Here is a 26928-nt window from a genome sequence, read left to right on the forward strand (position 1 = left end):
CTGCCGTCCCCTCCGAGCCTGGGCCGCCGCCTCCTCCCCGCTTCCCGCCGCGCGAGTGGCCCACCAGGTGGGCAGGGAGGTGAGAGAGCCACCGCCGGGTTGGTGCCGCCGCCGCCGCCGCGCGAAGGGAGCGGGAGCGAGCTTGTGGCGCTGTCCAGGGCTGATCTGAAGGAGGCGGCGGCTGCTGCTGCTGCGCGTGGGACGGCGGCGGAGGGGGTGGAGTGAGGGGTGGGGAAGGAGCAGGCGAGGCAGGCAGGCAGGCCCGGCGGCGAGGAAGGAGGGCTGCCCGCCTGGCTGGCTGGAGAAGGGGCCCCTCGGGAGGAGGCCCCGAGCGAGCGCCTCCCTGTCCGTCGGGGAGACCCGCCAGCAGCGCCAACGGGCCGTTAGTCCCCCGGGGCAGCAGGAAGGAAGCAGGGACGCTTGGTGGGGAGGAGCTGCCTTCGCCGCCCTCGTCTCCCGGGCTCGGCGCTGCCGAGGAGGAGGAGGCCGCAGCAGCAGCCGCCCTGCTGGGAGCTGGACAGCGATTTCTCGCTCTGCCTCCCCGCCTGTGGGCCATCGCCGTGAGTTGGGGGCTGGGGGTGACCTTGCGCTCTGCGGGGGAGGGAGGAAGTACTGGATGGATGGGGAGAGCCGAGACTCGCCTCGCCCTCCCTGGCACCCTACAAGTGGGTCAGCTGTGAGTGGGCCTCGACTCTTCCCTCGCTCCCCACGCTTGCTTGGAAGGGGAGATCGGGCCACTGGCCTCATCCCCCCCTTCCTGCAGGCAAGCCCAGGAAGCAGCACCACACGCTGCCTCCCCTCGCCCAGTCCCCCCAGTGGGTGGGAGCCTGGAGCCTCCCTCGCTTCCTTCCCCCCCCCCCATGAGTTGGGAGGAGGAAGGAATGAATTGAGGAAGGCTCACTAAGTGTGGGGGGAGTGTGTGTACGTGTTTTTTGGGGGGGGAAGGAGTAGGAGATATTGTTAGAAAAAAGCCAGACAACAGAACTGCCCTGCCCCCTCCTGGTTCTCCCCCCCCCCCATTTTCTTGGCTTGGGGAAAAGTTCCCACCCCGTCTTCACTGGAGCCCGTGGGGGGGGCAGTTGTGGGGGAGGGTAGTTGAGCAGATCTTCGCCTTGCTGAACTTTTTTTGAGAGCCCCACAAGGGAAGTTGTGACTGTGTATGCGGGAACACACACAAAAAAGCAGGGAGTTAAAGGGGGTTAACGAGATAAGGACCCTGAACAGCAGAAGCACTGACTAGGGTGAGTTTGTGCCTGTGCTCCAGGCAAGAGTTTTGCAAAGAGAGCTGCTTTGTGCTGCTGCAGTTTCTACTTGGTATTTCAGAAAATGGCCGAATGCCTATTTCTGGAATGCAACAGCAGGAGCAGCCGATGGTGGTTGGGCTGATGGCACACATGAGTCTAGTAGTGGGGAAAGGGGGGTCAGTTGCAAACTTTTCCTGTGCATATTTATGCCTTTAAAGTTGCAATTCCTGTGCCTGTTTACCTGGGAGTAAGTCTCCTTGAAGTCCATGGGGTTTAACTTTGAGGCCACATACATGTTGGATCAGGCTGAAAGCCTGAAAATGGCCCAGGAGGCCCTTGGATTGGTAAATCCTTTTTTTGTTTTTTGTTTTTGGCATTTGGAAACTTCCAAATTTCAGAACTGAGCTAGTTCCCTTTGCTTTCTGGCTCCAGATTGAGTTAAAAGTTGTGTATGTAGGTCAGTGAGCTTGTTTGCATTTGGACCAAAACAAGAAAAACTTCTGATATAAGTGTAATTTCTCCTACCCACCCTCCATTTGCTGTTAGTTGGCTAATTTCGTGCCCAGTATAATTCTGTTATTGAAGAACAAGTGTGTTTGGACTTTTCTTCAGCACCTTGGCAAAAGAGAAGGGGGCAGAGGAAGTTTAGGTGGAATCTTTTTGAAAATAAATTCATGATTGTACAATAAATTACAGAACTCCTACTATTTTGCTATGAAACCCAGAACACTGTGCTTAAAGCACAGTAGGGGTGTACTTTGTCTGGAAGCATTTACTCTGAATTATCTTTGAAGCACATGTTTATTTACATGTTAACTCCTCCAGGAGCTTTTGCTGCTCCTTATTTTACTTGTATAGTTTTAGGTAGTTATCTCAGAATTAGAGTAACCTTTTTGGACAAATTTTTAAAAATCTGAAAATGTCTTTGTGGTGATTGAACTGTTAAGCAGTATAACAGGAAGTGAGGCTAAGTAAAATATATTAAAACATGATTATAATATACTGCTTTTTTAGTTTACTGCAAGCAGATCTTTTGCAGTAATATTACCTCATCAGACATCAAAGGGGGTTGGCTATTGCCTTTGTACTCTGTGAGTGTCCTGGAGACTTCTGACTGGCCACTTTTGAAGATGAAATACTGGTCTTAAATTGACTCTTTATTTTGATGCTATAGATTGGTTATTACTTTCTTTAATTTATGGAGCACTGTAGAAAGCCCAGCTCATAAACTCAACTGTACAAGATCAAGATTACTTTACGCAGATTAGTTACAGCCCAATCCTAGGCATGTCTACTCAGAAGTAAGTCCCATTAGTGTCAGTGGGGCTTACTCCCAGGAAAGTGTGGCTTGGATTGGGCTGTTAGTCTTCAGTGCATTTTGATTATCTTTCATGCTTGTGATCAGGATAGTTGAAAGTGTGATAAAGGGATTTATTTTTCAAAATTAGTGCATGCTAATAAAATGGGAATTTTGGTATTGGTTAATAATAGTGACTCCAAAACAAGTAAGTTATCATTTATCTGAATTGAGAAGACAGTTTGCCATCTGGAAAATGGTAAATTGTTTCCATTGATACATACAGGCAGATGTTTACAGATATTATTTGTGTGACACCCCATTAACTCTTTTGTATGTGCATGCATACCTATACACTCAGCCCAGTTCTGATTAGGTACCTCTAATCAGTCGTTACCTTCTTAGGTCCTTGGTTAATTTTACCCCTCTACCCCCACCCCATGTATATTCTGTGTATTATAGTAAGAGGCTTTGTTTGGCAGAGACTTCTCTGTGTTGGAGTATGCACTTTGTAACTAGCTGTAGTAAGTGATTGAGGCCCTGGCTTAGAAGTTTTTGCTGTTGAGCGATCAAAAGTTTGGGCAGTTTGTGGGAGGCTCATGGATAGAATTAGGCTTAATCATGACTGTAATTGATTCAGGCTGCATGATATGGATATATAGTAGTATACCTGAGACTATTTTGGGCATGGTCACTCTTTTCCGTGGTATTTGGTGCTGAAAGTTGGATCCTTCTTCTGCAGAGGAGCTATATCAACTAATTATTGCATAGTGTACATCAAAGCTAGGATGGGAGTGGCTGGCCTTTGTGTTGAATTTGGCTGCATGTGATCCTTTGCATTTTTTTTGATGTCCTTGAGAAGGCTAGGAACTTGTCAATGAGCAATGATAAAATCACATAAATTTAACTATCAGATTCCCACTGCAAGATATATAGTATGACTTTTAACTTTTTATTTGATTGAGGTGCAGCCTAAAACTGTACATGGAAATCCTATTAGAATTGGTCAATTAGTGAAATAATAATGAGGCTTTTAAATCATTAATTGTATAGAACTGTAATGGAGGGGCTTATATTTTCAGGCATGCCCCTGTGTCTGCAGGGGTTTTGTTGCTGAAACCCCTGTGGTTAAGTAAAACCACAGATATGGGCGAATACCTTTGCCACCCCCTCCTGAACTAAGGGGCTCCTCTTGCCTCCGGAGGGTCCTCTGGGCCCAGCATATAATGCCTTATAAGGCATTAAAAACATCACTTCCGGTTTCACAGAGAAACCGGAAGTTGCGTTTTTTAACTTAAGGCTCAGTCTGGTCCAGCAGAGGCAGCAGACGTCTGTCTGTTGCCTCTCCTGGGCTCAGAGGACGCTCTGGAAGCAATGCATGTGGGAAGTCTGGGTGCACCACAGACCCGATCTGTAGATATGGACCTTTCTGTATAACAAAAAAAAACCCATCAATCTTATAAAACAATGAAATTTAAATTATAGCAAATTATAATAGTGTTACACAAATATGGAACAAAAGCAAGAAGTTGAACACTTCTTGGCTGTTAGTTGAGAAACCAAATGATAGTCAAGCATCTGTAACATCCGTTTTTTAGATGAAGGCATGACTATAGTACAGATAAGTTCAGAGCTACCTCCATTACTTTGTGGAATATTTGACCATATTTGATCATGGAGAGTAGACTGGAAACCCAATCCTAAATATTGTTCATTATTTGAATTAAGATGCTATGGAACAACTGAGGGCCAAGTCCTATCCAATTTCCCAGTATTGGTGCAGCCCTGCCATTGGGGCATGTGCTGCATCCTGTGGTGGTGGGACAGTCACAAAGACCTCTTCCAGGTATGGAGACATTTGTTCCTTTACTTCAAGGCTGCATTGCAGCTGCACCAGGACTGGAAAGTTGGATAGGATTGGGCCCTGAGTGGGCAGCTCAAATACATATATTTTTAAAATTTGTTCTAACACACAATCCTATGTATAATTTACTCAGATGTAGACCCAGTTTTGTTAAATGAAGTTTACTTCCTGGTAAGTGTGTTAAGATTATGGAATGAAGAGGACAATATGGCATGTGAGGAAGAAAAACCGATTTACTAAAGATAAAAATTATCTTAAATCTCATTATATTAATTTTGATTAAACTGTCAGATTTTTAAGCATTCTTAATTTTGGATATTGTAGAACTGCTTTTTCAGAAAAGTGACACAAACATTTTGTTTTTTTTCTTTAACAGAACAATAATAATGGCAACGCAAGTGCTGGGGCAGTCTGGTGGCAGTAGCCTGTTCCCTAGCAATACTAACTTAGGTATGACATTGTCAAGCGACATGTATGACTTTTCTGAGCTTTCCAAAGCTGAGCTGGCAGCTCCTCAGCTTATTATGTTGGCCAATGTTGCCTTGACAGGAGAAGTTAATGGCAACTGTTGTGATTACATGGTTGGTGAAGAGAGGCAAATGGCCGAACTGACAACTGTGGGCAACACCAACTTTTCAGATAGTGATGGAGAAGGAATGGATGATGCCCAGGGTGCGGAGAGTGACCGTGAAGTTCTGGAAGACATGGAAGTGGGAGCCCTTGGAACTCCTGAGATTGCTAATGTGGAAACAGCAAAACTGACAGAGTCTTCGGCTCCTCATACTTGCAGCTCAGAAAAGGACTTCCTGATGGAAGTTCCAGATGCTCCAGAGAGTGGAGATGACAAATGTAAGAGCTTGAAGAACAAACCTTTTCGTTGTAAGCCATGTCAGTACGAGGCAGAATCAGAGAAGGAGTTTGTCCATCACATTCGGGTACACAGTGCAAAGAGATTCATTGTAGAAGAAAAAGCTGAGAAGCATGGCCAGGTTAAAGAAACTGATTCTACCACCACAGATGAGGTGGATTTCTCCAAAGGACCCATTCGATGTGATCGGTGTGGCTATAACACTAACAGATATGATCACTATCTTGCTCACTTGAAACACCACAACAAAGCAGGAGAAAACGAGAGGGTCTATAAATGCACCATCTGCACATATACAACAGTTAGTGAATATCACTGGAAGAAGCATCTGAGAAACCATTTTCCACGAAAAGTGTACACATGCTCACAGTGCTCCTATTTTTCAGACCGGAAGAACAATTACGTGCAACATATTCGAACTCACACAGGTGAGTGGTGTTCATTTCATAAAAATATGGCTGTACTAGACTGGCACTTACGTAGACAAGGTTTTATGTTATCTGCATTTATTCATCATTAAGTATAAATTGTGCTGCAGAGAGTTAACATTTTCTGGTTTTAAATGTGATTGTGGTGTGTTGTGACTAATGACTAAAACAGTAAAACTGAACCAATTTTTCATTTGTATTGTCTGCTTTACCATAATAAGATTAACTGTTTGAGTACTCTTGTAGTACAATATTATCTGTGTCTACACAGAAATAAATCTTACTGAACTTATTCTGAACTGTGTATGGGAAAGCAGCCTTATTGTACTAGAAAATTAACCTCCTACTGATCAGAGATCCATTATTGATAGAATACGTTTAGTATTGATGAAAAGAGGAAAAACTAATCAGTTTTTACTGGACACAGTAAGAGTGTTGGGTCAGTTTCACTGTTTACTAGTCTGTACAGCAGTTCAAGATGAAGAGTGTGAAAGGTACACTTTTGTGGTTTAGTATCCTTGAAAAATCTGACTGTGTACCATGCTGTCGAACCTTGGGGTGGTGGTGGTCAGGTTGATGAAAGTGTCGACCCAATGTGTGGCGGCAGTGAAGAAGGCCAATTCTATGCTTGGGATCATTAGGAAAGGTATTGAGAACAAATATTATAATGCCGTTGTACAAATCGATGGTAAGGCCACACCTGGAGTATTGTGTCCAGTTCTGGTCGCCGCATCTCAAAAAAAGACATAGTGGAAATGGAAAAGGTGCAAAAGAGAGCGACTTAGATGATTACAGGGCTGGGGCACCTTCCTTATGAGGAAAGGCTACGGCGTTTGGGCCTCTTCAGCCTAGAAAAGAGGCGCCTGAGGAGGGACATGATTGAGACATACAAAATTATGCAGGGGATGGACAGAGTGGATAGGGAGATGCTCTTTACCAGGGGTGCTCAGTAGGTGGATCGCGATCTACCGGTAGATCGCGAGGCAAAATGAGTAGATCGCGGAGTGCCGACCACACCCCCTTCAGGTGCCTCTGGGAGGAAACGCCAGGAGTAAGGCCCATTGTACTCAATGGGGCTTACTCCCAGGTAAGTGTGGCTAGGATTGCAGCCTCACAGCCTAATCCTAGGCATGTCTACTCAGGAGTAAGTCCTGTTATACTCAGTGGGGCACAAGGTACACCAACATACATTGTACAAATAAATATTATATGTTATGATGGCGCGAACATTGTAAAAAAAACTCTGGTAGATCTCCGGGCCTTGCTGGGTTTCAAAGTAGCTCTCGAGCCAAAAAAGTGTGAGCACCCCTGCTCTTTACACTCTCACATAACACCAGAACCAGGGGACATCCACTCAAATTGAGTGTTGGGAGAGTTAGAACAGACAAAAGAAAATATTTCTTTACTCAGCGTGTGGTTGGTCTGTGGAACTCTTTGCCACAGGATGTGGTGATGGCGACTGGCCTGGACACCTTTAAAAGGGGATTGGACAAGTTTCTGGAGGAAAAATCCATTACGGGGTACAAGCCATGATGTGTATGCGCAACCTCCTGATTTTAGAAATGGGTTATGTCAGAATGCCAGATGCAAGGGAGGGCACCAGGATGCCAGTCTCTTGTTATCTGGTGTGCTCCTTGGGGCATTTGGTGGGCCACTGTGAGATACAGGAAGCTGGACTAGATGGGCCTATGGCCTGATCCAGTGTGGCTGTTCTTATGTTCTTAACCTCTTAACATGGAATAATCAAGTTGTGATTCTTTGTTTAAGGGAAATTGCAGTATGTACACATGTTTTGTACAGGTTGGGCCTCGGTATCTACAAGGGATCAGTTCTCAGTTCACTTGTGGAAGCTGAAAACCATGGATAACTGAATCTGTGGTTTTGGCCCCTTAAACCCTCGGAATGCAATCAGAGTTGTGCTCTGGTTGAGTCCGGAAGACTTTATGGAGCCTGCAGAGGCAGCATGTGCAGCCTCTGAGGGCTTCAGAATGGCCCTTACAGGCAAAGAACCACTACTTCTTGGCAGGAAACTTTTTTTGGTTTCCTGAGGGAAACTCGAAGTAACCTTTTTTGCTTGTAAGGGCCATTCTGAAGGCCTCAGAAGCTGTGGGTGGATGCATGTGGCCTCTGCAGGCTTCAGAAATCCCTCCAGAGGCAACCGCTCCGGTCACCTGCAGAGGGTTCAGGTTGGGCTGAATCTGTCTCAACTTGGGTCCAGGGGACCCACTTCCAGCCAGATCTGTGGATATAAAATCTGTGGATAAATAGGCTCCACCTGTATTTGCATGTTATCTGGAATGAAAACCCTAACATTTCTAAAATCTTCTTATTCTGGAACAATATTAGATTTTGACAACATATTTGAATAATACTAGATCAAACATATTGTAAAATGCAGGCTTACAGCACAATCCTATGCATGTCTACTCAGAACTAAATCCCATTGTGTTTAATGCGGTGTACTCCCAGAAAAGTGTTTATAGGTTTGCGGCCGTAATGTAGATCTAACTCACGTTTTGCAAGGTGTGGTAATGGTTACTAACTTAGGTGTTTTTTAATAAGAATCAAACGAATTATGAAGGGTAGGTTTGTCAACTATTGTTATCCAAGATAACTAAATACAATCTTTTTGTTGAGAGGAACTGTACTTTTGAGTATAAGACGTTGGGAACAAATAACAGGGCTCATACTTGGTCCCTTAAGTCGCTGAAAGTCCCTAAACTGAAAAAGGTTTCTAAAACTTCCCTTTTAAAATCCTACATCCCTAAAAATTCCTCAAACTTTTAACATGAATTTCAGTATAATTTTGCAGCAGTTCAGACCCAATGTCTTTAAAAATTGGTAAGTTTCAAACTTTTGTCCCTGGTGTGAAGGTAAAGTGAAAAACCTGGCCTGCCCAAATACCAATGATTCTGGGAACGGTATTTGCAGTAGTGAGAGTTCTTGCTAGAGATTAGGTAACACAGTGCTGCTTAAGGAAGTAGCTCCCAAACAGGTGGGTCACGACCCACCAGCCAGGGAAACACTTGTCCCTGCCTCTTTAAGGGGGGGAGGGGGGAAAAATCATGCTGCTGCTAGGGATAGGAGGGTTTTTTTTTCACTTACTGACAGTCAGTGCCAGCATCCTGGGGGGTCTGGGGAGCCCTCCACAGGGCTCCCTATGCCTCCAAATATGTGAAAAAGGGCATTTCTGGTTTTTGTCATGAAACAGGAAGTGCCAGTTTTTCTTTTTTTATGTCTGAAGGTGCAGACAGCCATGTAGCCCTCCGGTGCTGACTGCCCATAAGTGAAATACCCCCCCATCCTGAGCAGCAGCGCAATCCTGAGAATCGCATTGCTGCCATAGCCCCTCCCCTGCACACACTTGGCAACACTCGCAATTCCCTTGTAGAAGTTTGGGAAGAACTGGTTTAAGGGATAGCAGTCCAGGACAGCTTTATTGGAAACTTCAAACATCAGTAAATTCTGGTTAGGAGGGAGAAGGGCAGATTCCCTTAGAGATAAGGCAGCCAATCAGCACACTTGGCAGGCCTAGCCTTCTTATTGGTTGGAAAGGGTCACCCTGCTGTTCAGAAGGGAGGGCCAGACCTTTACTTCTAGAGTCCATTTTGGATGTAGGAGAGCAGAAATGAGGAGCTGTTCAATACCTAGGCCCAAAGGCTTTGTGGCCTATGGTGAGTGTTAGAGTAAGAGCTTAGTGTGTGTGGTTCTATTCTGTTTGTGTTTATAATTGTATTTCTGTCTAATTTAAAGTGCCTTTTGGGGGTGGTGTTTCATCTAAATCCAGCCTAGCCAGCCTTGTGGGCTACTAGAGTTGGACTTGGCCTAACAGGGTCTTGAGAGTAGGCCTTTAATATAGGGAAGACTTGAAGGCAGCAGAATGGTGAAAAGCCAGATTCTGAAACATAAGAATATAAGAAGAGCCCTGCTGAACCAGGTCAAAGGCCCATCTTGTCCAGGTTCCTGTATCTCACTGTATCTCATCCTGTCCAGATGCCTCAGGGAGCACACAAAACAAGAGACCTGCATCCTGGTACCACTCCCTTGCATCTGGCCTTCTGAGGTTGCCTGTTTCTAAAACCAGGAATTTGGACATACTCATCATGGTTTGTAAACCTGTGATGGCCTTTTCCTTCATAAATCTGCCAAGTTCCCTTTTGAAGGCATCTAGGCTAGTCACCATCCCAACATCCTGTGGCAAGGCGTTTCACAGACTAATTGCACTCTGGGTAAATAAATATTTTCTTTTGTCTGTTCTAACTTGTCCAACACTCAATATTATTGGATGTTCCCTAGTTCTGGTGTTACATGAGAGGGAAAAGAACATCTCTCTATCTGTTCTGTCCATCCCCTGTATAATTTTGTATGTCTCAATCATGTCTCCCTCAGGTGCCTTTAGGCTAAAGAACCTCAGATGCTGTAGCCTTTTCTCATAAGGGAGGTGCTGTAGCCCTGTAACCATTTTGGTTGCTCTCTTCTGCACCTTCTCCAGTTCCACTATGTCCATTTTGAGATGGTGACCAGAACTGTATGCAATACTCCAGATGCGGCCTTTCCATCGATTTGTACAATGGTATTATAATATTAGCCATTTAATTCTCAATCCCTTTTTCAAATGATCCCAAGAGATAAAGATTTAATATGCATTGAAAAGAATTTAAAAAGTTTTTTTTTGTTTGACCTTAACTGGTTGAGTGGTGGATTTTTTTAAACATTCTTTGGAGTTCCATTTTTGTTGTTCCCATTGTTTTTATAAGATCCCTATTTTGACTGCCCTTTTTACCTGAAAGTATCCTAAAGTCCCTAAAATGGACCTGAATATGGAGTATGAACCTAATGGGAGGTAGCAATCGCATTCTTTCCCTTTTTGTGAGCTATTAGAGATATTTGATCAATGTTAAAAACATAAGCTGGAATAGATGAGCCTTTGGGTTTTCTCTGTAATTCATGACCATTTATAGCAAAGTTAGACATACAGGTGTGCCCCAGTATCCGTGGGGGTTCTGTTCTGGACCCCACCCATCGTTAAGTGAAACCACAGTACCATGGAACGTCCCCCCCAGAGGCGAGCCTCCGGAAGGTCTTCTGAGCCCAGTGGATGTTGCATGCGTCCTCCAGCTGCCTCTGCCGCAGAATGACGATTATAGTTTTAAAAAAGACACAACTTCTGTTTAAAAAAAACACACACAATCCAGAAGTTGTGTTTTTTTCATTGTATTCATTATTCTGAACCTGGCAGAGGCCACGGGTGGACAAATGCAGCTTCTGCTGGGCTCAGAAGACCCTCCAGAGGCAGAGAGCTCTGTTCCCCTCGCCTCTGAAAGGGGGTTCATGGGGGACGTGAACCCGATCCATGGATATGGGGGCCCCCTGTTTTTATAGTGGGCAGCCTGATCCTGTGTTGCACCTATATAGTCACTGCGCCGGTGGAGAGGCCTGTGCTGCTCCATTGACACTGTATCTGAAGCCCTGGCCACCAGTGGATTGGAGGTAAGGGCTCAGTGGTGTGAGAGCTTGGAGGGTGGTGGGAAATAGTTGGCGCAGACATGAGATGCCCCATTGAGCAGGGTGGGATGTTACTCAGGGTAAGGGGACAAATGCCCCTTTGCCAAAGGGACCATTCTGCTAGAAACCAGCACAGGATCCAGCAGTAGCCATTTAGCACCACTGCTCCTGTGTTGGATAACAAGAACCCCATTGGATCAGGCCAAAGGCCCATCTGGTCCAGCTTCCTGCATCTCACAGTGGCCCACCAAATGCTTCAGGGAGCACAAAAGACAGCAGTGTACAACCTGCATCCTAGTGCACTCCCCTGCATCTGCCATTCCTAAGTAGTCTACTTCTATAATCAGGAGCTTGCTCATATCTATCATGACTTGTAACCCATGATGGACTTTTCATCCAGAAATTTGTTCAGTCCTTTCTTAAAGGCATCTGGGCAAGGTGTTCCACAGACTAATTACATGCTGGGTAAAGAAATATTTTCTTTTGTCTGTCCTAACTTTCCCAACACTCAATTTTAGTGGATGTCCCCTGGTTCTGGTGTTATATGAGAGGGAAAAGAGCATCTCTCTATACACTCGATCCATCTCCTGCATAATTTTGTATGTCTCAATCATCTCCCCCCTGAGATACCTCTTTTCAGTCTAGAAATGCTGAACCCCAAATGCTGGGGTCTAGAAACCCTAAATGCTGTATCCTTTCCTCGCAAGGGAGGTGCCCCAGCCCAGTAATTTTTTTGGTTGCTCTCTTCTCTTACTTTTTCCATTTCCACTATATCCTTTTTGAGAGGTGGCAACCAGAACTGGATGCAATACTCTAGGTGTGGCCTTTCCATCTGTTTGTGCAAAGGCATCATAATATTAGCTGTCTTATTCTCAATTCCTTTTCTAATAATCCCAAGCATGGAATTAGCCCTCTTCACTGCCACTGCACATTGGGTTGACACTTTCATTGAGCTGTCCACCAGCACCCCAAGATCCTGATCAGTCACAGACAGCTCAGAATCCATTAGTCTATATGTAAAGTTGTGATTTTTTGCCCCAATGTGCGTGACTTTACATTTACATACATTGAAACGCATCTGCCATTTTGCTGCTCATTCTCCCAGTTTGGAGAGATCCTTCTGGAGCTCTTCACAATCTCTTCTGGTCTTTACCACTCAAAAAAGTTTGGTGTTATCCACAAATTTGACCACCTCACTGCTCAACCTTGTTTCCAGGTCATTTATGAACAGGTTGAAAAACACCGGTTCTAGGACAGATGCTTGGGGCACACTGCTTTTCATTTCTCTCTATTGTGAAAATTGCCCATTGACACCCACTCTCTGCTTCCTGGTCCTCAACCAGTTCCTAATCCAGGAGAGGACCTGCCCTCTAATTCCCTGATTGTGGAGTTTCCTCAGCAGCCTTTGGTGAGGAACCGTATCATAGGATAGGATTAGGTATCATAGGATAGGATAGGATAGGATTGGGGGGGGTAGGTCTCTGATTCCAAGTTTATTTTAAAGAACAAAAAATCAACCTGGTTTCCTCTCACGTTGATGTCCACAGTGTAGATTTGTGCATTTTTGAAAACATCTTAAAGGAAAAAAATGCACAGCCTGTAACTATTTCTCTAGAATGTAAAGTAAACTTTTATTTGGATGTTGGGGGAATTGTAGCAGTGCTGGCACTATAAATGCTGAACAGCCCTATCCTGTGCATGTCTACTTAAAAGGAAATACCATTAGTTTAATGAGATTTACTTCCAGATAAGTGTGTGTAGTATTGCAACCTTGGCAAAGTCCATCTGCAAAGTGTACTAGTAAGGTTATTTTTTAAAATCACTTTTGCTTTAGTGTTCACTTGCATTTAAAAGTAGAACTGTAGTTTTTTTTATAAGTAACGTCAATTTTAAAAGGGTCTAGGTTATTTACCTTGATCTAATGTTTATAAATAAGATCTTGTTAAAATGAGCCCTAACAAGGGAATAGTGATGGTCTGTGCTTTTGCAAATACTTTGCTCTGTCAGCTAACTTGTTTTTGTTTGCTCAGCCCTTTTCTGTTATTGTTTGCTTATGTGAATTCATCACAAAACATTTGAGACAATTTTTTTAAATGATTATAGAAAAGGAAGACAAATTGACAATTACCAGCAAAAGTAGATTTAGTATTTGAAATTAATTTTAATTTTTATGTGCTATCGGAAATCAGATCTCTGAGATCATGGTGACAAAAGCGTTCCTGGGATTATTTGTGACTTTTATTAATGAGTATCCCAGATTCATGAGCCACAGCATCTCCTAGGATTGAGGTTAAGGGACTGAGGGTGCAATCTGATACACACTTTCCTGGGAGTAAATCCCATTTAACACAATGAGGCTTACTTCTGAGTAGACATGCATAGGCTTGGGCTCCTAGGCCCCAATCCTGTTCCCCACCAGTTTACAGGTTGCAGTGGTGCCAGCTGAACACTTGCTGCATTCTGTGGTGGGGAGGTGGCCAGACTGTCTAGGAAAGTTACATGCAAATTTTATTTACCTCCTGGTACACCTCATGGTCCTCAATGGGTCTTGTTGGACTTATGCTAGATGAGGGCCAGGAAAGGGGATAAGAGCCGAGCAGGTGCTGCCGCCACCGAAATCCTCCCCCCCCCAATGGTCCCCTGCCTTGCATGCTCCCTGACCTAATCGTCCCCTGAAACTCCCATGACCCGCCATTGCTGCAACCTTATCTGCTCTGGCATGGTCTGGGTGGGATATTGGCTCATGGATGGGGCTGCTGGCTGTGTGTCAGCAGTCCTGCAGCGCACAACAGAGTGCCTTTTGCAGCTCCACACCTGCACTTATGGCAGTGGGTCAGGAGATGTGCCATCATAAGTGCCCAAAAGGATTGGGCTGCTAGTATCACTGAACAATCACTGCTGCTAATTATTATGCAACCTTCAATTGGTCATTACCCCTCAAGTCTAAATTGGGGCAGAGCCACTGTGTCTGTATTCACGCCCCCCTCCCAACATTTTTCAGTAGTTGTTTGCTGGAGTCTCTTGTTTTATGAGCTGTTTGGGACAAGGAACAATCTTTTCATTTATTTTTCTACAGAACTGTTTTGTAAACCTTATTTTTTTTGTGAAAAGCAGCATATAAACATGTTTTAATAATAAAAAATATTATTAAAAAGCCAAACCTTTTCTTGTCCTACCCCTTATCCTCATCACCAGCTGCAAGGCCCAAGTACCCACAGTTTTACATTCATCCTTAAGTTACCCTTGCCCCTGTCCTTGGAATTTATATTGCAACCTCATTGGAACTGTGGGACTATGTTTTTAGTTTGTGAAACTGTAAAGTTCTATGAACACTGATGATATACAGGATAACCATCACCACTGCTGATGGAGTGTGTTGCTCCAGTGTTCAGTGTTGCTGTGCTGGTGGTGGCTCCTCCCCCCAGCATGTAAGCGATGCATAAAGATACTTGGTTGGTGCAGACACAGCATTGCCTATGTAAATGGTGTTCTGAAGGCTGTTGAAAATACCTAGATGCCTCATTGCTTTTGTAATCTCTGCCTTTTTTCCCGGTAGTGAGGATTTTTTTTGGCAAGTAAGGAAGCTGGGTGGCTCTGCTTCGCATTCAAAGCAGAGGATGGTACTTTAGAAAGCACAATACAATTAACTGTGAGACAACAACATAAGTATACTTGCACAATTACAACCCAATCCTGAGCTGCCTGGAGCATAGAACTGCTGTGGCGCCAAAATGGCAGCTGCGGCATCCATTGCACCATGGGCAGCCATTGCCTCCTTGGGAGAAGGGGACTATGTCCCCTTCCCCTGTGTAAGGAAAGTAGCCCCACAATGGGGCTACTCAATTCTGCGCCAGGTATCAAGTGGGTGCAGAGTAACAGAGTTCTATGTTGAGCTAAGAGGCTTGATGCAGGGCTCTGGATCTGGTGGAGCCAAGGTCAATCGGTCCTGCCCCACTCCCTCTCCTACCATGCCTCCTCTCTCATTAAGGAGGTTATTGTTAAAGGACTGTACAGTTTTTAAAACTGATTTTAAAGGGATTCATTTTTTCCTTTCTCCAGGGTTCAGCACATTCCTTCTCAGTTGCAGGGGCCATTCTTGTTGAGTCTAATCCTTATATAAAAAAATCCGTGTATAACAAGGCTGGACCCATATAGTGATTCTAGCTGATTACCTATAGGAAGGAGGGTAAAAGGACAGAGAGTGGTGATGCATTCTGACCCATGAAGGAAAGAAATATGTGTTGTGTGTTTCTAATTGTTGGCAGTGTGATTAGGACACTTAAAATGGTCATATAGTTTTCTATGAATGTTGAAGCATGTTAAATGCACAAGGATAGGGACTCTTCTCTCCCCCTCAGAGCTCCAGGTTAGAACTGGAAAGAGTGTTAAGGATTTGTTGGTTTGTGCTTCTAAAGTACTCCTTGATGTCTCAGCAGCACAGCAACCAAAGAAGGCCATGCCACCCTTTCCCACACCAGAGCTGCAGAAAGGACGGTGGTGGCTCTGTATGAAGCCCCAGTCTGCTTATGTCACCTTTCTATTTTTAATAATCTGAACTCTTTTAGGATTTTTCTTTAATGGAACCAACAATTTCACAAAGAAAATTACCACTTTTCGCGCGCGCGCACGCGCGCGTGTATGTGTGTGTGTGAGAGAGAGAGAGAGAGAACATATTTACAGAGCAGGAAAGTAAATTTTTTAGGTGAAAGATGCTTGTTGTTTCAAGGGTAATTTATATTTGAATTATTTGTCAGATATAGTGGTGTGATGGGAAGAAGAAGCTTTAATTAAAATTCTTAGTTAAATTTCAATTCTAATAGAAAACAGTGTTCTTCTATCCCTTGTATTGGTCATCAAATTGTTCTTGATTTTGGCTACATATGTATGGGCAGATAGTATGGTTATCTTCAAAACAGATGGCCTAAAGCTTTTTAACTGGGTACACTTTGTCTTTATTTTAACCCTCTTGTTTTCATAGGAGAACGTCCCTATCGGTGTTCCATGTGTCCATATTCAAGTTCTCAGAAGACTCATTTAACCAGGCACATGCGGACTCACTCAGGTTGGTTAAAATGCAAGTTGAGAGAGCTATGATAGTCAAGATGTTTGCCTATATTTGTTATATGGCTAATATATCAGTGTAGGGGTAGGCACTGTAAAGTTTGCAGAGCCACACAGATCCTCCTAAGCAGAGTTGCCTTGAAATAGCCATTAGGAGAGTTACAGAGTAGTAACTGGGGACAATCTCTGAAAGGAAAACTTTGAGATTATAGGGCATGTAGAACATACATGTTTCTTTGGTCCTGAGCCATGTTCTGAATTGAACAAATACAGATGTCACCAAATATTGCGAGATTTCATGAGATCCAGGATGGCAGCACCCAAATCTTGTGAGACTTGGGCACCACCACCTTGGAACTCTCAAGGTCCAAGATGGCGGTCCTCTGGAAAATAAGTAGAGGACATTCCACAGTGCCCCTGTGAGTGCTCTTTGATACCTTAAGGCACTGTGGTACACACTTTAGTTGTGTACAAAATCCCATTATAAAAGAATAAGATGAATCCTAAATTCTGAAAAGTAGTTCCTAGAGATGGTATACTTACCCAAAATGCTTAAACTTGGACTTTTGGCAAATCTCCAGTGGATGGGATTTCCATAATTGGGGGACAGTTATGGAGTGTTTCTTTGCACATATTTGCACAGAAATGTGAATATTACAAGGGAGATTATTATTGTTGCATGGATTAAGAAGGTGGCTTTTAAAATTTAGCACAATCTCCACTGTTAGGAGTGAAGGTTGCATAGCAAGCTGTGCTTAGATATTTTGCCTGAAGCTCATATTCACTCTAGAACTAGCTGTTCCAGGAAGCAGTACCTGAGGTTATGAGAAATTACTTTTGTTCTTAGGACTACACTACATTATACTACAGACACTACAAATGTCCTACATGAAAAACACTTTGGTTCGGGAAGATGAGTGAAAACTATGTGTAGACTGCCATGTGTAACCACCTCACAGATATCTATTTTGTTCGAAAAGTTGGAATACCTGACTTTTTATGCTTTTCCCCACATAGAGGCCTTTCCTTCTAGGAACCTTGTAACATGAAACATCCATTTGACTTTAACATTTCATGCACATAGCTAACATCTGTAGTTGCTTTTTAGTTATATTTGTTCACCTACTGTGAGATATTAAACTCTTAATTCAGCTTTGACTTGTCAAAGGAGTTGGCCTGGCCCAGAAATTGATATTAAGGAGCCCTCATTTTCAAAACTGGAAATATGCACCTCTTGGAGCAGCACACAGTTGGTAGCAACCTTTATTCTGGATAAGATTAGAAAATAAAAATGCAGCAAAATGTGACTTTGGGAAATAGACTAATGGTAAATTTATCAGAATAAACATGTATTTGCAGACATGTTTACAATGTTTGCATTGTAAACCTGGTAAACCTCCAGGTGCAACCTGCTTATTGAAACCTTAACTAGTTTGCTGGTTGATAATTTTTTCTAGCATTTCATAACACAACTGAAATTGAATTGCTGCCATGAAGATTAATATTAGTATTACCAAATTTTGTTTAGTTGCTGCTATATACTCATTTTTATTTCTGAACATTAAATAAGAGTCATGATCACTTGAAGCAAGTGTTTAGGTGATTAGTGCCTCTCACCTTAATGAGTAGGCCAAAAGACTTAACTGTGCCAGCAATAGGAAACAGAAATAATTCTGTTCATATTCATGTTTTATTACTTCATGTTCATGTTTTTCATAATTCATAATTATGTTCATAATTACTGTTTTTTAAACTATATTTTTACAGTTGTTATCTTGGAACTCCATATAGCCAGCAGGGTTGGATAGTAGCTCTGCAGAAAGGTCTTTGCCTCTGTTAAAATAGATATAGATTCTGGGGTATATGGGTACAAAGTATAATATTTGTGTAAGACTATATAATTCATATATAATTTCCGTTTTTCTACACTGCCTTCAATGGACCAGTTTGGTTTGGATTCCAATTGCTAATATTACTATAGAGTGATCACTTCTGGTATGTATTTATCATAGATGGAATATGTGATTTTGTTACTGCTTGCATGTTTGTTTTTGTTCATTTTTGTATTTTGTTGTTTGTGAATGTGCTATGTATTAAATCAGTTCATTTTTAAATTCAAAAAACAAAAGCATGAACTTAATTTTTTTGTAGCTTTGAAAGTAAGTTGCTGTGTAAAAGATAATCACTGGCAATTTCCTCCTACTTTGCCTCAGGTGAGAAACCTTTTAAATGTGAACAGTGCAGCTATGTGGCATCGAACCAGCATGAAGTGACTCGACATGCAAGGCAGGTTCATGATGGTCCCAAACCGCTGGCCTGCCCCCACTGTGACTACAAAACAGCTGATCGAAGCAACTTCAAGAAGCATGTTGAGCTCCATGTCAGCCCGCGGCAGTTCCTTTGCCCAGTCTGTGACTATGCTGCATCTAAGAAATGTAATTTGCAGTATCACATCAAATCTAGACATCCAGACTGCTGTGATATCACAATGGATGTCTCTAAAGTAAGACTACGGACTAAAAAGAGTGAAGCGAATACTTCTGACAGTGCTAGTGGTGGTAATAATAAAGTAGAACAAGAGCAAATAAAGAAGGAATCCACTGAAAAGAAAAGTGAGAGAGCTGTAAAAGAAGAGAAGAAAGAGAACCTGTCCAAAGAGAAGAAGCCAGCTAGCTGTGTTGGCATAGGTCAGGTGACAACCCGAAGCCGTAAAATAGTTGCTGAAAGCAAAGAATCAGATCTGAAAATGACAGAGAAATCTGTTAAAACAAAGAAAGCAAAAAGAAAAGCAGAAGCCAGCTCTGTTTCTGTGAAGGATGATCCTGCAACAGGCACTGATGTAATAATGAAAAAGAAAAAGAAAACTGAGAAGAAGTCTCCCACATGTCAGGACTCTGAAACTGGTGAAAGCAGATTGGAGGTTACCAGAAAGCATCAGGATTCTCAAACTGGTGAAAGCAAATTGGAGGTCACCAGAAAGCAAACTCCTTGTTCTAAGAAAAACAAGAAAAAGAAATCTTCAAAGAGTAAGCCTGGTAAGAACAATAAGAAGTCCGATCATGAGAAGATCTTGGAGAAGAAACCTATTCATGAAGAATCTGCTTTTATTCAAGAGCAAGAAGGTAAAACAACTGATGAACCTTGCAGTGATCAGCAGCCTATTACTCCAGATAATGGCGAGAACCGGATCATGTCTGGGGAGAACATGCAGGAACAGGAGCTACTGTCTGTGCAACATGTGGCCAAAAGCATAGAGGGCAAAGATCAAGAAATACCTATGGCAGAGGAGGAGACCACCACAAAAAGTGTTTCTTTGAATGAAGTTGGAATAGAATTGGCAATCCTGCCTGAGACCAACTTGGAAGACTCCAATGCCACCTCAGAAAAAGAGAGAGAACTGCTAAAGGACTCTTTATCAGATTTGGTCCAAGAAGTTCCGACAACACAAACTTGTGAGTTGGAAATGGTGTCCAATCCAGATTTGGTACAAGAGTCTGAGCCAAAGCAAACTTGTGAAAAAGAAACTGTGACTAATCCACATCCAGAAGATGACAGTGCAGTAAAAGAATTGCAGTCTGAAGATCCAGCAGGAGCTCCACCACCACAGTTGGCAGAAAAAGTTGAGCAGAGCCCTAAAGCGGACCTTGTTTCAGCATCACCCAGTCGCACAGTGGTGAATGAAAATCAGGAAATGGAAGAGGATGAGGGCATTCACAGTCATGATGGCAGCGATATAAGTGACAACATATCAGAAGGCAGTGATGATTCTGGATTAAACGGTGCTCGCTCAGTGCAAGAAGAAGCAACTCGGAAACCATCCCAAGAAGTGCCGGAAGCCAAGGCCACAAAGGAGAACTATGTGTGCATATTCTGTGATCGTTCTTTTAAAAAAGAAGGTGAATACAGTAAGCACCTGAACCGCCATTTGGTAAATGTGTACTATCTTGAGAAGGCAACAAAGGGGCAAGATTAACCAAACTGCTGTTTAACGACAGTTTTATTCTTCCTCTGTAAGATCTTCTAGAGCTTAGGTACAGTTCTTGTAGAATCTTTGCTTAAGCTCAGTTTGCTTAAAGATTTTAAATTGTCAGTTGTGTTCTTCCTGACCTTTGATGAAAAGTTGAACTAATTATCTATTTGTATCTCTTCATTAGAGAGGGCAAGTAGGATCTGTAATGCTATGGCTTGTTAAGTTGGCGTAAGTCCCTGGGATATAGCTCTGGAATCTCTTGAGTATTTCTACTGACTTTTCAGTAGAACCATTCACAAGTAAGTAGGCTTAGCATTGATAGCATCAGTGCACAGTCTGCTCAATGTGCTCCTGCAGAAACTTTATAGAAATGAATGGAAACATGCAAAAGCACTGCCATGTCCTTGCACACTTTCTGTTTGTTTTTACTGGTTCATGTAAGAGATGTTCCCAGTGGACTGAGCACGCAGTCTGGGCTTGTTCACTTATTGTGTTCCAGGGAGAAATTTCAACCTCATATGAATCTCAGGAATGTTGTGCTCTCCACTATTTGGAGAAAGTCAAATGTGAACCAGGGTTAATTTTAATATGGTATCTCTCTGATCACCCAATCAAGACCAGCTTTCTTGGGCTCTGCTTTTACGTGTAGGACTGCTTTCCTATGGTGACATTCTTTGCCACTATGTGAACACTGGAACCACATGGGCAGAGCCACTTGTATGGATCTTTTCATCCAGTTGTTGGACCCACCCATAAAATTTGGATGTTCAGAATATTCCGTGGTATGTGAATGCAATCTTTTGGAGTCAGATTAGGCAGTTGGGAAGCTGCAGCATCAAATGAACATAGTATAAGTACTGTATAGCCTTGGTTCACTCAAAACATTCTCCTTGGGTGCAAAACCCTGAGGCTCATCCCAGGTTAATATTGCCCTGGCATGTGACAAGTGCACAGGTCCTCTGTGCTTAATGAACAAAGTATTTTTTAAACAGAAACTTAGAAATGGGAACTATTTTGTTTTAGTGCTTATTGAATAATCTGTCTTGGTTCTTGCTTTATCTTAATTTGATGGTATGGTGAGTGCTTAAAGAACTAATTAACTGAACTACAAAATTTTTTTTGGCTTATTTTGTAAAAAGAGCACTTCGGGAAAAAATGTTGTGGTTGGCCAGCAGTAAACATCACCACATGATCATATGTTTAATTTGCAGATACATTTCAGTTCCCCTAATTATGATCAGCAAGCCAAAATCTTGAAGGTCTTTCTATCCTTTATAATGAGGAGTGAACTTGGTAAATACAATTTTAAGATACGGTTTTTGTTTCCTTTTGTGCTTTAAGAGAACAAAATTGCACATAATTGTTTTTGTTTTTACCTATGCAGTTTAAGCTTTTAGGAGTGTAGTATTTGTGTTTTCATATGTATACTTTATATATGCATGTTTGGTTTTGTTAATGAATTTCCTTCCCTTATTGTTGACACTTTAAGGTTTGTTGCTTACCATGTCCAGTGTTCTCTTTTTTGGATCACAACTTTCTGGTTCTGTATTGGTTGTATGTGACTTTTTTTTTTTTTTAAAGATTGTAGACTCTGAGGATGTCTTTGGAAGCTTTAATCATGAAATGTTGGAATAGATGATACTTTATGCACTTCACTGGGAAATTCTCCTGCTTAGGCCCAACAGAACTAAATAGATGTGCCATTCCCATTCACTTCAATGGGACTTGTGCAAGGAGAACTTGCCTGTGCCTACAAATAAGAATTGGGGGTTTCCAGGTGAATCGTGTTCCTCTTCTTGAGTAAGACAAACTGTTGCATTGATATAATCTTGTTATTCATCTAAAATTCCAAGCATTAGAAGAATCCTGGTAAGCAACAATCCTTGGATTAGGGAAGATATAGAAATTCCTGTTCCTTATTCAATCAAGTTTTCATTAAATTAATTTTCCTGATCCTTTTGTAGTTGGCATAAAGCAGAATTTTGATTAAGTGTTGAATTGTAAATTTGCTTACATTGAGAGAAAACTCAAAAGTAACTTTAAGACATCCAGCCCAATCCAGCACAGATTGCCTCGAGCTGATCAGCTGTGCCAGCACGGCTTGCGCTGCATCCTGCAGGGGAATTTTACATGCTGGAAGTCTTCTCAAGGTAACGGGACATTTGCCCCTTTTGCCCTGGGGTAAGACCAAGCCTGCACGATAGGTCAGTTTGGGCCTGTGCAAGCCATGTGGCTGGCACAAGTCCTCGTGCACCTGTGTCAGCAGATTGAGCCCTTGAAGGAGAATAGGATATGACACACACACACTGGTGCTGCCAATCGCACTCTCCTACCGGACCTGCCCCCCCATTCTGCCCCCTTTCCTGCCCTGGTGCTACTTGGCTGGGGATGTACCTTCTGCGCGCACTGCTCCCTGAGCTGGTGCTAGTGAGATGGCATAGGCCTTACACAATGTGCTTTACAGTATGTTTGTGGCAGTCTGCACCAGTGGAGCGTGAACGCTGCCAGTGCAGAAGGAAGAAAAGATTGGACCAACAAGTATATTCACAGTAAGACTTGCTTAGTCTTTTTTTGAATGAACAAGGAGTGATAAAGATGAGCTGCAAATTGAACAAACAACCTTGCCCAGACACCCATCCTCTTTCAAACAATTGCCAGTTTTCTAAATTTGTGAAAATAAATGTTTTGTAGAGTTCTGAAAAATATCTTGCACTCTCAGAGGGCACAATTTGCTGGAAAATTCTCCTTCATAAGTACCATTACTGTGACTCTGCACTGCTCTGGTCTTTTTCAGTGGGGTTTGCACAGAAGATTCCTTGTAAATTGTGCCCCCAAATAGCTATCAATGTAGTTTCATGTCCTGCTGCAAAAAAGATATAAAAGTATAATAATATTTAATTTTTCCTTGGACTGCTGAGCTTGCATTAGCTTGAGTTGTATTTAGTTCCTTCCCTCGTTTTCTGCTGGAATCTTTTCTGACCATGTTTCACCATAACTTGACTGAATAGAGGAATCTGACACTTCAGTGTATGGGAGGAGGTTTATAATAGGAGGCCAAAGATTTTGAGGGAGGAATAATCCCTTTAGGGCAGAAATAAATTGTGTAACATTAGTTATTTGTGTGTGACTAGCTTATGTTCAATACTTACCTTGGCTGTGACAATCATTGTCAACTGAGACTCAAGTTGCAACTATATTTATGTTGAACCATTAAACACTGCTGAAATGTCTTCCTAACCAATTAGTTGGTATAGTATTAGGTGCAACTTTGTTGTGGGATGTAAAATATTGTCATGTTTTATAAGAGTTGTAAGACAGATGCTGGAAACTCCTGTGTTGTGTAGAGAGGTTTTTTGTGTCTTTTTTTTTTTTTAAATGCGATTTTTCCATTTTGGAAGAACCTTTGTGGTATTTAGCTACGTTTTAAATGAATCTTTTCAAACCATGTTGGCTGAAAAGATGAAGGCAAACATGTGGCTGTAGTGCTAATGACATTGGATGACATTACATGAAAATGGTGATAATGTTGCTCAGAATATGTTATTAGCAAATGATTAGGGTTAAAGTTTTCCTGCTTGTAAGGATTGTGGAAAACAGTGCCTTCATTGGGCAGTATTCCTGAGCATGAGAGTGTGAACAGTTAAGTATTAACAAAACAAATCTTTCAGTTATGCTGTTGTTGTCTTCTGAGATATCTGAGACATTGTGATTAACTTGTGAGAATGTACTGAAATTCCCATGTTTTGTGTTTAGAATAGATGGAACTAAGTATATCAGTTGGACGGTTAAAGGTATACCGGTAAAAGATGGAGTGTCACTCCTGTCTTATTCTTAGATGTTGTTAATGGAAAAATATAATTAGGGTTAAAATGTAGGTGACTCGCTCCATTTCTTCCTAGATATTTCTTAAATTGAACTATGGGATTGTCACAGAATTTTGGGATACACCTTCCCAGCTTCTTCTTTACTAAAGGGCTTCTTTCAGCAGCAGTGCCTGTCATAACATCCCAACAGGAAGCACTCCGCAGTATCTTGCGCTGCTGGTACCACGGTGGGCAGTGTGGCAAGTAGAACCTTTTTAGTGTTTGTGGGAACAGTACAACTGAATACCACAAATAACTTAAAGAATGGGTAACTAGGAACTTGTAACACATCTTAATATTGCTGCTATGGGGGCAGGGAGGTTGATTCACCCAACGGCTAGAACTTTAAATCTTCTTTACAGAACAAACTGATAGGTCAGTTAATACTCATAATGCTGTTGATTTTACTGTGTTAAATTTTGATGATGAATTGTAAACACAGGTTAAGTTAGATTTTCTTGAATATTGGTTGTATAGCTAACAGGCTGAGACACAATGTTAATTACATCCAGGTAGCTTAAGTAATTGTTTCATACATTTGTATATATGCCTTTTCCTTCCCTATAAAGAAAATTACACTAGCTAATGAACTTTCTGTAAGCTGGCACTGAAACATTTTATGTTTGGTTGCACCGTGTTTGAAGCTTTTTACAGTGCAATACTTGTATTATTCTCTCAATTTAAACCAAAGGTAATTTTTTCATGCTTTCTATCTACTGTAGTGCATGAAGAGCTTTTATACGTTTGTAATAGATGTAAAATCAGAGCAGATCACTTGTCCTGGGTTTTTTATTTACTTAAACTATGTACAAGCCTTCGTCCAAAATGTAAGGTTAAACTAAATTACATATTAACCCTTGAGTGTATTTTCCTAAGCATAGTTATAAGTCAATAAACTTTATTAAGGAATGAATTAGGCTTTCAGTTGTCTTTTATTAATATTCAGCAAATGACAGCACTGGCTATGGACATACTGGATGTATTTTTTTCAAAGTTAGCCCTGGCGTAATGAGAAAGGACACTTCTATGTTGCCCAAGAGCCTTGCATCCCAAGCTGAATATCTGGTGGCACTCCTGGACCTGGTGATGGCTATGGCTATTACGAAGTTTTTATACACACTTCCCTCCCATGGGAAGATAGAACCAACTGTGATTACCCAGGATTTGGCTATATTGCATTTGGATACAATGTTTTTTTTTAAGCTGAAATTCTTTTCCAGGTTATCCAAATCTAAACCAAGAAAAGCTGTATGTTTTTGGTTTGTATTATACTGTATTATGTGAATTGAGTGCATTTGTGTAATTCTTAATATGCATAATTTGACTTGCTACTCCTGGAGAGGTATGAAGAGCTCTGTAGATCTTTGAAGACTTGTCTTTTTACACCTAGAACTCTAACAGTGCAATCCTGTGCTTGCTTACTCAGAAATAAGTCCCTTTGAGTTAAATTGGGGTTATTCTCAAATAACTGCATATAGAATTGCAGGCTTATTCAGCTATCCTTCTGCTGCTAAGATTTCCTGAGGCATTGCTTACATACTTTCAAGTATAACTTCACAGTCTTATGGGCTAGAAACTTTCGTAGAAAAATTTAAAGTTCTAAAGAAGCTTAATTTTGTGCCCAATACTTAAGAGGTGTTTCTTTCTGGTGAGTCAGATAGAATTACAGTCTAAGACTGAACACAGTGGGTTTACTTCCAAGTTAGAAAAGCAGTTTTCAAACACCCCAACCAATACTACATTCTGTGCTCCTGTGAAATTGTAACATGAAGAACCTTGCTGATGTCCTGGACTCTTGTGTGCCGTGCTGAAAACTGTAAAACTAGAGGGCACTCACTCCAATTTTTGCCTTGTCAGGCAGAATGTACATACTTTCCTAGTCAGCAGAAAGACTGATTTGTTTAGCATGAGTTTACATGCATGTCAATAATACAGTGCGCATAATTTTCATGGTGATTGGTACCAAGAAGGTAGTTCTGTGTTACATACAGAACACTTCTCAGAATGCACACACTTCTCATTTATTTTATTTATGGAATTTTTATCCCACCTTTCTGTCCCACAAAGGACACTCAAGGTGGCTCACAAATAAAACCATACTAAAAACATTGATATATAATAAGACATTTAAAAACAATATCTTATTTGTATTTAAGAAATAACTCTTAAAACAGTGTGACACTGTGCTGTGTTCCTGTGATGCTTTGATGTGTCTCTGCTTTAGGATAATACACTCCAGTGTAAATGCCTAGAAGCAGCAGCAGTTTGTCTCCTTTTTGCTCAATCATGCTGTATCACAAGTAGTTATCTATAGCTTTAAGAACATATCTGTTTCTATAAAAGCCTTTGGAAGCAGGTTGGTTAAAAGTATCCTGTGAGCAGTAACCTCCCAGGAAAGCGGAAAAATGAAGCAGAGCAGTTCTTACCTGTTACTAGCAAAAAGATTTTGTGTGTGTGTAGGAGAATGTACTTCAAGGACACCCAAGATGCAGTGTGCCTCTGAGTGTTTTGTGCGTGCATGAATGCATACACGTACACACACCAATGTCCTGTGGTAGAGTTCAATTTAGCAGATCAAGATGGAGGGTAAGATCTGCCTTTTTTACAACAGAATGCACAAATGCAACCCTTCACTTCTTGGATAACCTTGGGCCAGTCCATCTCTCAGCCTCGCTTACTTCACAGGGTTGTTGTGAGCACAGAAGGAGGGAAGGAACTATGTACAGTACACCATCCTAAGCTCCCTGGAGGTGGAGTGTTATTAACAATGCCTTACAGAAATTTGTGCAAAGTGCAGAGTATGCTGGGAGCACTCCCAGTGCATCTTG

At 42.0% G+C, this 26928-nt stretch overlaps 1 protein-coding gene across 3 annotated transcripts; it reads left to right on the top strand.

Annotated features, from left to right (window-relative positions):
* Nucleotides 1-25013, top strand: REST (RE1 silencing transcription factor). Of its 3 annotated transcripts, none has more exons than XM_066618288.1 (4): nucleotides 1-79; nucleotides 4782-5701; nucleotides 16185-16268; nucleotides 18481-25013. In XM_066618288.1, exons 2-4 carry the CDS (start codon nucleotides 4792-4794, stop codon nucleotides 20238-20240), a joined length of 2754 nt encoding a protein of 917 aa, XP_066474385.1. In that variant the 5' UTR covers nucleotides 1-79; nucleotides 4782-4791; the 3' UTR covers nucleotides 20241-25013. The 3 variants fall into 3 exon arrangements, with proteins under 3 accessions (XP_066474385.1, XP_066474387.1, XP_066474386.1); XM_066618290.1 differs by having other exon boundaries at nucleotides 4-67; XM_066618289.1 differs by lacking the exon at nucleotides 1-79 and adding an exon at nucleotides 270-560.
* Nucleotides 25014-26928: the final 1915 nt, after the last annotated feature.

The sequence above is a fragment of the Tiliqua scincoides genome, chromosome 2 (genome assembly GCF_035046505.1).
Source record: "Tiliqua scincoides isolate rTilSci1 chromosome 2, rTilSci1.hap2, whole genome shotgun sequence".
NCBI classification, from domain to species: Eukaryota; Metazoa; Chordata; class Lepidosauria; order Squamata; family Scincidae; genus Tiliqua; species Tiliqua scincoides.